Source organism: Halichoeres trimaculatus, unplaced genomic scaffold (genome assembly GCF_033239565.1).
Source record: "Halichoeres trimaculatus isolate MK-OKI-2021-1 unplaced genomic scaffold, fHalTri1.1 fHalTri1_scaffold_8, whole genome shotgun sequence".
Lineage (NCBI taxonomy): Eukaryota > Metazoa > Chordata > Actinopteri > Labriformes > Labridae > Halichoeres > Halichoeres trimaculatus.
Genome location: NW_027437186.1, coordinates 26,892,650 through 26,907,416, shown reverse-complemented (window position 1 = coordinate 26,907,416; position 14,767 = coordinate 26,892,650). Strand labels below are relative to the sequence as shown.

The 14,767-nt window shown below is 41.2% G+C and overlaps 1 protein-coding gene across 7 annotated transcripts in view; it reads left to right on the top strand.

Annotated features, from left to right (window-relative positions):
* Positions 1-14,767, top strand: part of LOC141794758 (signal-induced proliferation-associated 1-like protein 2) — a 125,250-nt gene that overhangs the window by 78,320 nt on the left and 32,163 nt on the right. For all 7 annotated transcript variants that reach the window (XM_074675240.1, XM_074675243.1, XM_074675241.1 and 4 more), the window contains exons 9-10: positions 1,362-1,636; positions 9,783-10,037. In XM_074675240.1, the coding sequence (XP_074531341.1) occupies positions 1,362-1,636; positions 9,783-10,037 (530 nt within the window). The remainder of the gene's footprint in view (positions 1-1,361; positions 1,637-9,782; positions 10,038-14,767) is intronic.

The window sequence follows — 14,767 nt, the reverse complement described above, 5'->3', positions numbered from 1 at the left end:
CTAGTTCACTTTGAGTCATCTTTTGAGATGTTTAAGGAGTTAATCGTTGAGGACACTCTGTTCCTGAACTCACAGGTCTCCTCTCTTCACTTCGTAAAGTTTTAACGTTGTCTCACTGCGGGGTCTGTCAGTTGTCGTGGGTCTCCTCTCTCACAGCGGGTAGGATTTCTGGCTGTGTGAGAATCTGGCCAAGTGTTGACAGGCTGTAGTCTGAGTTAATGTGTCCCTGAAGCCAGCTGCCACTCTGAGGCAAATGGAGGCAGTCACCCACAGCTGAACCGGGACTAATCTGACGGCTGATTAAAGCTGATTGGATGCAGTGTGAGATTTTTCCTTGCCAGTGTCGCATGAGAACTGAGAGGAAACGGTCCGGTCCTGGAGTGCACCTAGACCTTAATACCGGCTGTATGATGTGCTACCTTTGCACGTTTTCCCTGCCCCCTCTTGTTGCGTGTTTCACTGGGATGCTGAGCGGGTTGCCTGAACTTCAGTTGAACCTGAAATGCATTAAAGCAGCGGCTTAGCCACCACTGAGCAAAGTGAGCAACGTAATTTGCATGCACAGGCACGATTGGAGGAAAACCAGCTTTAAGTTTCGACCAAGTCTGCCATTGGTCGAGCCATGGCTGTCCTCCAAAAACCAACGGGTGAAGACTCAAGCCTCTGGCTCCAGATCTGCAGAAAGAGTCTGAAAGGCTGAGAACAAGTGTCTCCATCAGCTGCTTGTTGATGTAGATTAAAAGCTGGAGTATAAACGCTGTGCTTCAAAGTCTTTTTGAATGTGAACTTAGGTTAATAGACTTAGCTGTGTGTACAAATCTGTGTCTGAGGCGCCAATTTGATCCTAATCCTCCACAGAGCACCCACAGAGCTGCTATAGTTAGTATGTCCTGAGAGACAGGTGTGTATTTGTGTGTGTGTGTGTGTGTGTGTGTGTGTGTGTGTGTGTGTGTGTGTGTGTGTGTGTGTGTGTGTGTGTGTGTGTGTGTGTGTGTGTGTGTGTGTGTGTTGTGTGTGTGTGTGTGTGTGTGTGTGCAGCTCGGAGGCTAAATTTGTTAGCTGTGATGTGCCCTCTTATTAACTTCAATTTAGAACGATGCTTTGAATCAGCCAAACAAACACACCATGCACCGAGGAGCTTTTAACTCTGCTCTAAATGTGTTTTGTGTCATACAACTCATGCACACCTTTCAGTAAATATGCAAATGTACTAATGAAGGCTGCTGCTGCAAAATACTGGATTAGCATAGAGAGCTCTCATTCACAGAACACCCAGACACTTTAGTCTGCATTTCCAGAAGAAGGCAATCAGGAGAAACTTACTTTGTTAAAAACGACAAATGCATCTCATTTCCTCTCAGATCACCACCAGAGGATGCGAGACGTCGGAGATGACTCTACGCCGGAACGGCCTCGGACAGCTCGGCTTCCACGTGAACTTTGAGGGCATCGTGGCTGACGTGGAGCCCTTCGGCTTCGCGTGGAAGGCTGGGCTGAGGCAGGGCAGCCGGCTGGTGGAGATCTGCAAAGTGGCCGTTGCGACCCTGACACATGAACAAATGATCGACCTGCTGAGGACGTCTGTCAGCGTCAAAGTGGTGATAATCCAGCCCCACGAGGACGGCACACCCAGAAGGTAACTCGTTGTTCTTTTTCACCTGAAAACTGACTCCCTAACACTGGAACTATAAAATGCTGAAGAACCATCTTTACCTGCTGCCTCTGAGTGTTTTCTGCTTTTGATGCAGAGGTTTCAGAGGTAAAACGAGCATTGTACTCAAGAAACAGACAATTGATTAAATGGAGCTCTGATAAAGGGATATCACTTTTTGAACTTGTTTGTTGGAACAAAAGTGGAAATGATGAGAAATGATAATCGCCGTCTAGATCCAAGATTTTTTTAAAGGATTCTTTTAGAGATAGGACCAGTTTCACCATATGTGTATATAATTTCACAATAAACAGTCGGTTTGCTTTGCAAAATAATGAAAAACAAGGTCACAATAATTTCTGGCAGATGTAAAAGTACGATCCAGATCCTGGGAATTTTCTGGATACTTAGATCCAGAATATGAAATATGTACTGTGTCATGATAATTTTCAACACTGTCAGGTAACAGATTATTGTACAAACCTGCAACTCACACCAAATTGTATCAGACAGTCTGCTGAAAGGGAGTATAACATTAAAGTAGGACTAAAATGCTGCGTAAGAATCACAATATGCTTGGTGGAGGTCTGCATGAGTGCTTTTTTAGTTTCATTTTGTAACAAATCTTATTGTTTCTTTAAGTCAAAAAAAGAATTCTAGAATCCTAAGATTAAAAATAGAGTTCTGGAGTTATGAGATCAATGCTAGAGTTCTGACATCAAAGCCAGAGTTTTAGAATTCTGGGATCAAAGAGGAAGTTCTAGAATCCTAACACCAAAGCCAGAGTTTCAGAATTCTGAAATCAAAGCAGAAGTTTTAGAATTCCGAGGTCAGAGACAGACTTTTGGGAATCCCCTGACAACACTTGATAGTCACAATTCTACTGTGATCCAGACATTTTTACAGGCAAAGCGTCGAAAGATTTTCCTGTCATTAATTCTCATCTGTGGATTCCTTAAAACTTTATTAAGCATCAGGAAAAAGAGCTGTTTTCTTTGTTGTTTGCGCCATCAGTGTGACAAAGAAGAAAAAAGGTGCTCCTCAAACCTGTCTGCAGCCTTCATAGAAAGTGTGTTCTCATCCAGCTGTGATAAATGAGTTTGACATTTGCCCTCCTGTTTGGCAGATTAGCATAAAAAATGCTTACCGTCTGTTTTTAAAACAGAACGCTCGGTGCTGTTCTCTGTGGAACTCTCTGGAGACTCTCCCTCTCATGCAGAGAAAGTTCTGGCAGGTCCGTAGAGTCACTCAAATGTTGGACGGTCAGCAATTCTCTCTAATGATAATGAGAGGAGCATTTTGATTAATGACTCGTCTGTCTGGCTCGTCTCATTTGCAGATTGCATTTTTAAAACCTAACCCCATCTCCCATTCAGTGATTAGAGGGGGGACTCAGGGGGAGGTGAGAGGAAGCGTGTTTCAGATGATCTTTGTGAAGCTCTGTATGAATCCTTCTTTCTGAAGCTCAGCTGCTGCTGGTGAGAGACAGACAGCTCTGTGAAATCACATTCATCACTCTTTCACTTTCACACTTTTGGACATCTTTGTTTTGGTTCTGCTCCGGGCTGACAGATTTGTGCTTTTCCCACTCTGTCACAGAGCTACACAACATTCTGCAGAGAGGAAACCACTTAATCCTGTTTGCTTTCTGTGGGGTCATGCTAATACTGTTAGCTAATGGGTCATATTAAAACCCTGTGGATGACTTTCTGAAATCCTGAAGTTATGAGCACTCAGAAAGACATGAGATGTTTGTTTTTGTGTTTTCTGTGAGAACACTAAATGATGAGGACATCTAGATAAATCCTTTATTTCATTAACATTAATGAGCTTTAAAATGATTTTACAACCCAAGGCATAAACTTAATAAGAGACATTATAAAAGCAAGACTTTAAAATATAAAACACTGTCAAATGAGATGTAATAAAATGAAAATGAATAGAATGGAAAGGAAGGAATTAAATGGAAATGGAATAGAATAGATGGTAAGAAATGGAATGGACAGTAAGGCATGGAATGGAGTGGAATAGAATGGAATGGATGGTAAAAATGGAATGGGCACTAAGGGATGGAACAGACAACAATGGAATGGAATGGTATTAAATCAAATGGATAGAGCAGAATAGAATAGAATGTGAATACACAGACCACATCATATATATTGTACTGTTTTTAAATCAGTGTTTTAGCTGTGATTATGCTGAAACAAACTTTTGAGAAGTTTTGCAAGTTCACATTTTTTTACCTTCAAGGTCTGACTTATCATCCAGGAGATCCTGAAGGTGAACCCATCCATGTTCAGTCCAACTGCAGCAGACACCTTTGCAGAATAAGCAGAAAGCTTGCAGAGTTAATTTAATGATAAATTAAAGCTGCCTTTCTTTAAGCTTGTTAAAATCCAAAAACACAGTAAAAAGTTTGAGTAGCCGTAAATGTGATGCACTCCTCCTCCACAGCCTTAAAAAGCAGTGTGAGCAGAACTTTGATCTAGATTTTATCTAGATTTCATTTAAAGTCAGCTTTTTGTGTCTGCTCATTGACATTTATTTCTAACATGCATTTTTAATTTTCTCTCCTTATTTGGAGAAGCTTTATAGTTTGATCTGAGTATGATTTCAGACAGCTGTGTGTGTTTCTGTGGCGTAGTATCAAAGATGGTGTAGGATGTGCGTGTCTAACTGAGCACAACTTTGCACCGTGGTCTGGCAGCGGAAGAGGAACATATTTACCCCCCCAGATGGCAGGCTAACGCGGCTCGTCTGTGAATCCAACACAGCAGCCTCTCTGGCAGAACCGGCGTCTAATCCTCTTACCTCGATCTGCGATGATACATGATGATACAATCATAATCGCTGTTCAGAGAGGCAGAAAGCAGACCCAACATCTTCCAAAACCTGCTTCAGCGTGGATGAGCGCGCGTCCATGTCTCTGGAGGAGTGCTTTCAGGACGGGGGAGGCTTCTGACGCCGTGTCTGTGCCAGTGGAAGACATCTGGCTGGGCTTCAGTCGCGCAGCTGAAGCCTGTGAAGACACATCAGACGGCCAATAAAGAGGGTTTCATAAATACACGCTACATTACTCTGAGCCTATGAGGACTCATCATATCATGATGCATGTCTTTGATGGCCTCTCTGATGCATAATGCACGAAGCTTGACCCATATATGGAGGAACTAGCAGATGTATCGTGTAGATTAGCGGCGTTACAAGGGAAGACTTTACTGGGCAGAGCTGCAGAGCTTTAATGGGAGCTAAAGAGCAACTGGCAGGTTGATTTTTTACAACTTTAATGCATTACTTAGTCTGAAAATATCTATTCATGGAGAACTTTAGCCTAACCACAAGACTTCATTAAGCCACACACCTGGTTGCCTGTATTTGATACCGTAGTAAAACAAAACTTGCAAACGTGAATTGAAGTATCTATAGTGTATTAGTTTATGAATTTAACTTAAAAGACTTTTAAAATAACTTCCTACACTTTGATTCACTTAGGTCTCCAACCTGCTTGTTGCATATTAGAGCCAGATCACACAATGACATTTACAGACGTAGATGATGTAATGGTATGAACTGAAGCTTATTTATGTATATTTGAGTTTAAGGAATATATATAGAGTTGAAATTTAGTTGAAGCAGGTCAAGCAGGTTACAAAGGAAAAAAAAACAAGTTTCAAAGCATTAATTTTGATTTTAGATTTCGCTTTCTAGCTTCACAAATCTCAGCCCATCTACCCGGGTTCACCTGTGTCCAATTTACCTCAAGTTAACAAAGTGAAACTACAGGAAACAAGATATTTAAAATGACTCAGTCAATCCAACAAACCAACCAAAGAGTTAATAAATTACTCAAGAAAACAACAAAAAAGCACAACATTTATCTTTCACAATTCAACTATTTTCTGATTTTGATTTGATAGTGAGACAAACACAGATAATAAAAGTAATAATTTAGGAACTGTTGGTGGTGGATTTAGCTGTTTGAGCTGATTCACACCACAAAAATTCAAAACTGAGTTTTGGTCAATTTACTTATAAAAAATTTCTTTCTCATCTTAATTTGTCACCACCAACTGAGGAGCCCTTAAATTGTCTTATTTTAAGAAATTAGAAACCAAAAATGACACCAAGGTTGTTTTTAATGATTAAAAAAGATCTGTTTTGATGTGCCCTGTTCTTTCTACAGTTCTTCTCTCGACATGCAATCTTTTCAGATGAATTTAGCTTAAGTAGAGTCTTTTAAGACATCCTCACTTAAAATAAGACAAAAACTACTTGCTTAGTTTCAAATTTTTAAAGTGTAGGTTGGAAGCATTCAAAATATTGATAAACAAAGATTGTTGGTCATCTTTCTAATGGTCTTTTTGGTTTTAGATTAAAAAAATTGCTAAATTTAATCACATCTTAAAACATTAAGCACTTTCTGTAACCATGTTAGAAAACGTTTTACATGGGCTGCAAAAGAAGGCAAGAGCAAGATAAAAAATGTTTTTGAAATACTTTCAAGTCACATAAAATAACTCTGCTAGAATAAAATTATTTATAAAAAGTTTTGAAAATATAAAATTCAGGTCATCAGCATCAAACTGAGCCTGCTTTAGGTACACAAGTTTCTCACGACAAACTGAGAAGTTGAGCTCACTTTTTGACCTGTTGCAGAGGAACCATCGTCTCCTTCAGCTGCTCCTCCTTAAAAATGACAATAGATCAGTGTGAGGATGGGGCCTTAGACCCCAGTGCTGAGAGCTGACGACTCGGCCTGAGACTGAACCACATGCTAATCCATTCCCACCAAGTCACAGCAAAGATCCACAGAGGTGCTGACCTCCTGCTGCTCTGTGCAGACCTCTGAGAGGACGGTCATTGAAGTGGTGAGAAAGGAAGAAAAAGCGGGAAGGAAAACTTAAAAAGTGATCTGGGGGATTAAAATCAGCAGTTTCTGAAGTTTTTGGGTTAGCTGGGCTCGTTTTTTTCTCAGGGTGTCGACATTGAAAGTGTGAAATCTGGCTAAACTTTAACGCAGATGAGAATCTGTGGCGACATCTCTGATCGCACTTCAAAGTAAAGGTCACAAGTGGCCATCTGACGTCCACACCTACAGGAGTGACTTATTATCAGCCCAAAAATCAGCAGTAAGATCACAAATCTGTCGTAAACAGCTTTTATGTACGTGAGTGTGGATTTCTTTTGCTCTGATCTTTATGTTTACTCCATAAATACACACGCCGCAGTTTTTCTGTGCATCCCTCCTGTTCCTCATCTTTGATCTTCCTCTCATCAGGCTCACATGTTGAACTTGTTTCAAGCTTTTTAAAGAGAGGACTGAAAGCCTCTCCTGTTTCACTCGGTTCAAACCACATCCTTCCTCAGCTGTAAACAAATACAGCAGCAGGTTTGACTAATATTAGCGGCGTGTCTCTATTGGCTTAAAGCTGAGCGCCTAACGCCGTTACGGCATAAACAGCTTAAAGAGGGAGTCTGTAAACACTGTGAGCAGTGATCCTACAGCTTCTCCTTGATTTAAATGACAGAATGAACTCTTTACGAGGTTTTATAAACAGAAGAGGAACCTCTTCTCCGGCAGCCTCAGCATGTGCTTAAAAAAACATTTTTCCTGGTCACAGTAGCCGTGTGGAGCCAGGCCACATTGTCTGGAGGTCATGAGACTCTTGTCCATTGTTGTTAAGCTAACCCCCATCTCTGCGGCCACGGGGGACTGACGGGGCTGTCCGGGCCCCCGCTGAATTCCTTTCCTTTGAGATAATAGAGCAGAAACTGGAGCGCTTATTGTTGACTGCAACACTTTAGCGACTCAAAGACGCAGCAGCCGAAAAGGAGTCGAGGGTCCTCGAGATTCTTCTCCCGACCCCTCACCCCGAGGTTTGTGGGAGAATCAGGAGTGAGGCGGTTTGGTTCTCATGGGAGGAGGAAGAAAGACGGTGTTCAAAGACTCAAAACTGTTGAAGAGTTTGGAGACTTCAACCTCAGAAACTAAGTCGCTTTAAGAAAATCTCATTCAGAGAAGCTCATTCTTAACGTCCAGTCACATGTTAATTGACATCTCACTGGCTCCGCCCCCAAAAGTGAAGCTGTAAAAGTTTAATTCAAGACCTACAAATTATTAATTTAACTGCTTGCTGAATGCAAAAATACACAACTTTAGCCTTTCCCCATCAAAGTTAGCATTTAGTACACTCATGCTAATGCTACAAAGCGAAATGTTAGCTTTATCAAATCTCCATCAAAATTTAGAGTAAAGGATTGTTTGTGGCTTTTGTCTGGTTAAAAGTGTTCTGAAATACTTGATTGAAGCTACATACATTTGCTCTGAACAAATCAGGTGTCATTGGAGTCTTTCAATATCTTGAAATAAGACATTTTTGTTTTGTCAATTTCACTAAATATAAGACTTAAACACTTCATTAGATTTCAATTTTATGCTTTGAGTAATCTTTAAAAAAGGAGCTTTAAAAGTGTTGTCTAGTTTCTTGTAGGTGATAACAGCCAGCCTGCAGAGTTTTTAAATTTACATGTGCTCCAAGCTGTGGTGATTCTGCCCTGAAACATCAACCTGTCAGTCAGATAAAGCTGCGTTACCCTCTCTGACTGTGCGCTGGTTTGAAGTCTCTTAAAGCTTCAGTTGACCATCCTGGTTTGACTTATAGACTCTTAAATGACTCTGTAAGAATGAAGGAGCAGCTTGGATCAGGAAGCAGACTGTATTATTTCTTCATGTCTCTCAGCTTCTCCTCCAGCTCTGGGTGAACTGTTGACCAAACATCCATTTCCTGCTCCCCTCCAGCTCCATGATTTACACGCAGCAAGGCTGACTCCCCCTATCCATTACAAACAAGGGACTTTTTTACACGCATCATGACGACATGATAGATATTCACATTCAAACGAAGCCTGTAGGGCTGCTGTATCGGGATTATAAAACTAATTTATTCTTCTGTCGCACGAAGTAACACTGAGACCTCTCCTGTAGGAGAGTGGCTAGTGAGGTTCAAAGAGTTATGATGTGTGCCAAGAAAGTATGACCACCCACATAGTTTATAAAGGTAATGAGAGGGACTAAACGCTGCTGTTCCCTGAGTGTCCACCGGAGTCTGTCTCCAGCAGTGAGTCAGTCCCCCATAGAGCTCCATGTTAAATAGTGCAAAAATTAACATGTTCACATTCTGCTACAAAAAAAAAAGTGTTAGGTGTAACTTTTGAAGATTTGTCCTATCCTTGGATTAGTCCGACACATGGTGGCCTCACAATTTAAAACTTTGCCCACATTTAGAATCAACATCCAACATTTGAACTTCCTGTTTGTTTGTGAAATAGTCAAAAAACTCAACAGCTCCGCTTTAACCTCTGGGTTTGATCTGTTTCCGAACCCTCGATGTTGTCCATTATTCTCACTGTCCCATATATCAGATCACTGATGCATGCTACACAAATCTTCTGAATAAATCATGCTAACTGAAGGTATGTGGAGCATACCGTAGCTGGTCTTTCATCATGGATGAGGCCGGCTTGTAGGTGACATTGACCAGATGTGAGAGATTGGTGACACGGTGCAGGAGGAGGAGGAAGCGAGGGATGATCTTCTCGTTAGATCTTCAAACATCCTCCTCTCCGGTGGGAGGTGGGCTGTAAACAGAGCAGCCACCCGTGGCCCAGTTTGATGGAGAGTGGGATTACTCGCCCCCTCTACTGCTGCTTCTGCAATCAGCTGTGTGTACATGTATGACCGCAGTAACGTATACACAGCTCTCCACCCCTCAGTGGGTCTGAAGATGGACTTTGGAGGAGGGGGACGGAGAGCTCTCAAAGGGTGTTTAACCCCTCAGCAAACCCTTCTGTGTGCACATGCAGCTCTTTCTGCATGCAGCACATTCACAGGTGACTGAGTCTGGCTGAATATTGATGACAGTGGTCATGTTTTTGAGTCCAGTCATGGAAACACAACAAACAAACACTTCCCACCCTTCAGTTCAAACAGAAGATGTCAGGATCAGCTGAGTTGTGCAAGTTTATTGAACGCTCAGCCCCTGGAATTGTTACATAGCTCATCCTGTGATGGTAATAAGATGTTCTTTATCCCTGACACCTCACCATCTCCTTCCTCTGTCTCTCTCAGGGGCTGCTCCGAGCTCTACCGCATCCCCATGGTGGAGTACAAGGTAGACAGTGAGGGAACACCCTGTGAGTACAAGACGCCCTTCAGGAGGAACACCACCTGGCATCGAGTGCCCGGGACCACCGGGGCTCCTCTCTCCCGAGGCTCACCCACGCAGGGACCCGATCGCCTGCAGTGCCAGCAGATTCTCCAGCAGCACCAGGCGAACATCCCACGGAGCACGTCGTTTGACAGGAAGCTGCCAGATGGGTCCAGGTAGGATGTTTATCTGTCTCTGCTGCCTTCTCTGTGGACTTAATTGACAGGAAGTAAGGAAAAGAGAGTCTGGGCAACAAGGATCAAATTCAAACCAGGGGCCTCTTGGGACGTCCTTTTTCCCTCTTGATCACTTGTGTTTAGTTACTTGAGATGCTTGAAATGTTCACAGAGCAAGTGGGGTTGAAGTAGCCTGAGAGAGTATCAACAAATCAGGTGTCAGCAGGAAAAAACCAACCAGGTGTTCTAGAATTCTGAGATCTAGTCCTCCTCGCCCTCTTTTGTAGACCTCAGTCCAACAGACATCTTTAAAGTGGTTTTCTTCTCCTCTTGAGGACAGACATGACAAAGCTTGACTTTTGACTTCTCACTAACCTGCATCATGACGTTATTTCAGAAACCTGAAGACATTCATAACAAGGAAATCATTTTTTTTTTTTGTCTACCACAGGTAGCTTGTTGGGAGCATTTACTGTCTGGGTAGTGTTGTAAAACTAGAAAGATCAAGTCACAGGACTATGGAAGACCATTAACAGCAACTCTGCCCTCATTTATAAACCAAAAGCCCCAAATTTCAAGTGTGATGAGAAATAAGAAATATAAGTCAAACTGAGAAAGTAAGTTATATATTTTAGATTAAATTCACAGTAAAAGGCATTATTATGAAATAAAAGGTCATAGTTATGAGATGATAGGTCAGGAATATGAGACAATACATCATAGCTGTGAGATAAAGTTCAAATTATAGTACAAGAGTAATAATTATGAGGGGAAAAAAGTCAAACATATGAAAAACTGAGTCATGAGATCTATAAAAGGAAAAAAATATGAGTAAAAAAGTCAATTACCAAAAAGCTTGTTAATACTGTGAGCTGAAAAATCAAATTTCTAAAATGTGAGTTCAAAACTCTATAAAGTTCATTAAAACCCCTTAAATGGTCATTATAACAAGATCAAGGGTCAAAATTCTGGTTCAAACTTTTAAATATGGTTAAGTTATTTGTAATTCTGAACAAAAGTCGAAACTATGACCGAGTAATTGTGTAACTGTGAGAGTAAAAGGCAGAATCACTGTGCATAAAGCTCTAAAATTGTTTACATAAAAATGTTATAATTGTGAGAAATTTAGTCATTATTTTGCCAATTGAAACTTCAAAATGTGAGAAAGATGAAAAAGCAATTCATAAATATGAGAAAAAAGTATGTTATGAGATGAAAGCTTGAATTATAGGGTGATAGACATAACAATTGGAAAAAGCTCAAAAATTTAAGTCATAAAATTCTCAAAACTAAGTTAAGTAGGAATTATGAAAAAGAAACTGAAAAATATTATCTAAAAATCTTGAATTATTGTCAACAAACAAAACAAAGTAAACTTTGAGAAAGTTTATTATTGAAGTGAGTCATGATTCTGGGATAAGTCATGGTTATGAGAAAAGTCAAACTAATCACAGTAAATCAACTTAATAAGGGAGGAAATCATAATTCACAGCTAAAAGTTGAAACTATTAAATAGATAGTCACTGCATTGAGATTAGAAATGTGAGTTATGTTATCGGTTTGATAACATAAGTCATGGTTATGAGAAAAATTGTCTTGATAAGAAGTCTTGACTTTCTCTCATTATTATGATGTTTGTGTCTCATTGTTACAGAACATTTGAGTTTTTTTCTTTAAGAGGCCTTGTATTTATCACTCTGACAGAAACATGCTGTAATAGTAACAAAGAGACATTTTTGTGAGTCGAGTTTTTGGATTTTTTTTTTTTTAATAACAAAGCCAGGCAGAGCGACGCCGGCGATCAAACATCCCGACGCTCAGAAAAAGCGCCCCTTTGAGATGAAATCTTTGAACCTTCGGCCTCTCTCATTCAGAAAGCGCTGTTTGTTACCCTCTGAGAGGATGTTATTGTGCTCGGTTATTTGCATACATATAAACAGAACGTTTTAATGCGATGAATTCACCGCTCGACTTTCATCTCTCCTCAGATGATACCACCACAGTCAGACTCTGTTCCCGTCCTGCACACTGTGTCTCTTTTGGATGTCTCCATCCAGCCGTGTAAATCCTCGATTTGTTCGTCCTAATGAAACCCTGCAGTCATGATAACCTTTGCAGTGTGTCACACCGACCCCCCCTGGTGTCTCCCGTTCTGACTGTACCACGATAATGGCCGCCTCCTCTGCCTAATCAGAGGCTCTGGCAGTCGAGCTTTCCCCTCTTCCTTTCTTTCTCTCCTCCTCTCTTCTCCTGCTGAGGAGGAGGTGACGGGGACACCGACACAGCTCAGCTCATCTCATCCAATTACTGCAGAAACAAAGAGAGTGCTCTTCCCTGGACCGGGATATCAAGCACTCCAGAGGGAGCTGGAGGATGGGGAGGGGAGAGGAAAAGGAGAGAGGAGGAGAATATTATACACTGACATGTTGGAGACAAGAAGAGGCTGCTTATTATTTTTTATTGCATGTTGTGGGGACATGTAGAACAAAAGCGAGCAGGTGTACGGGCATGAGCAGTGATTCCCAAACAAAGAAGCTCCAGCAGCTGCAAGGTGCTTCTTGAAAAGACTGTAGAGGTGTGTAGCTTAATCAAAGATTCAGAATTATTATGAATTACAATCATCCTTCACATTGCACAAATTCCCGTCCACTATTCTTTTTGCGTTTCTCTCAAAATTGAGCTCAAACATGGTGCATTCCACTCTCAAGGCAACAAAATACTGAGTTGCAGTTATGGTGAAGTCTATTTTCATGACGTCATCCTACAGCATTTGGGTTTCTGCTGCTCTCATGGTGATATCAGACTAGGTAACACGCCAACTCCCTCATCCTTTACCACATTCACCTCAGGGCGGTTTGATGCAGCCCTGCACAAACCGAAAGCTCCACCATGATCCATCCTGAGTCACCAGCTCCTGCACGCTCTCTCTGATGAGTCTTTCTCTGATGCATGTTAAGAGTTTCTGCAGGCCTGAAACAAACTCACCAGCACTGCCAATCATCACACCAACATGTAATAAGATCAGCTCAAAGACTGCAAAGCTAAAAATAAGAGACTAAATATTAACAACGCACCTTTCTTTGATGTTAAGCGCACAGATCTTTAATTAACATAACACCCTGACTGATCCTGTCAGCGTGTCACAGATTTAAATATTAAATGAAGTCACACCGCTGTGCCTCATGCATAAATGTGTTTAGCATCTCCTTTAATTTGGAAATACACTTATCATTTCTGCCGCAATGGCATCAAAGCTGAGATTATTTTAGAGGAGACATGTTTTATTTTCACTTATTTAGCTTGGTCAGTCACATCGAGATCTCTAAAAGCTCCCTGACACAAGTTCATTACAACATTAGCAATCAGAAACTAACTACTTTTATGTATTTAGAATGCAACTGTAGATTGTTCTAGAACAAAGGAACAACGGCTGTCACAATGTCTAACAAAGAACTCCACCCTCCAGGGCTAAAAGAGAGGGAAGGTTCCAGAATATTGCTCTAAATTACTTAAAAGAGGAAGGGTAGTGTTCCAGAATGTTGCTGGGAGTAGTTTTGAAGACATGAAGATGCAGAATACGCTCGGAATAGCTTTAGAGATGAAGAAAAGTATTCCACAATGTTCCTCAGAATGACTTCCAAGATACTGGGATGTAATTTGGAATGTTGCTCAGAATTCCTCTAAAGATACAGAGAAGAATTTCAAATGTTGCCCAAAGTGGTTTTGATGATTGAGGGATGTATTTCAGAATGTTGCTCAAGGTGGCTTTGATGGTAAAGAGAAGTTTTCCGGAATGCTACTTGGAATGATTTTGAGAATAAGGGAAGTATTCTGTAATGTTACCTAGACTGACTTGGAAGATAAATGAAAGTATTCTGGAATGTTGCTTGGAAAGGTTTCAAAAATAAGGGAAGTATTCTGGAATGGAAGTATTCTGACTTGAAAGATAAAGGAAAGTATTCTGGAATGTTACTCAGAGTAGCATTAACGATTAAAGATGCTATGAGGACAATGTTTTAATTGGACCTTCTTGCCACTTTTTGGCCTGGAGTCTTACTCACACTTGGACCGATTGGACTGAAACAAATTCTCTTTCTAGGCTAAGGTGACAACAAGCAAACACTGTCAGTTTGTGAGTAGTTTGGTAGCCATATTTATTTAGTGCTGCTGGCAGCCTGGTGCTCTATGACATGACTGTAATGTGTAATGTTAGTGAATCCTGGTCATGTCCTGGCATCTACCAAGGCTAAGGTTAAAGGTTAAGGGAAGTATTTCAGAATGCCCTGTTAGTGTCATATAGCATTAAGTAAAACCATTTCAACGCAACATGAACCGACTGCCTTTAGCAACATGTGACATCATTGTTTTGCATGTCACAAGAAGTAATGAAGGCACTGATAAAGAAGCTATGTGGCATAATAGCAAACTACACTGATGGCCTCAGCTTGCTGGCTACCTGGTTGTTGGTCCCCATCCCTAGAAAAGATACAATCCAATGCTTTACATTGTACTGGTCTGTTACAGGGGTTTGTCTTGAATGCTTTGAGATGGGGACCTCGAGTAAACACTGGAACAGTGCTGTCCACTTTCTGATATGTATTTCAGCGTAATGACCCTCAGCTCAGACGCTGCAGAACGGATTTGGAGGTGACAGGTGTTGTCAGTGAGGGGTACTGGAGTTCACCCGACAGCCTGTGGGTGGACGTCTGACAATAGCTCAGATAAAGCAT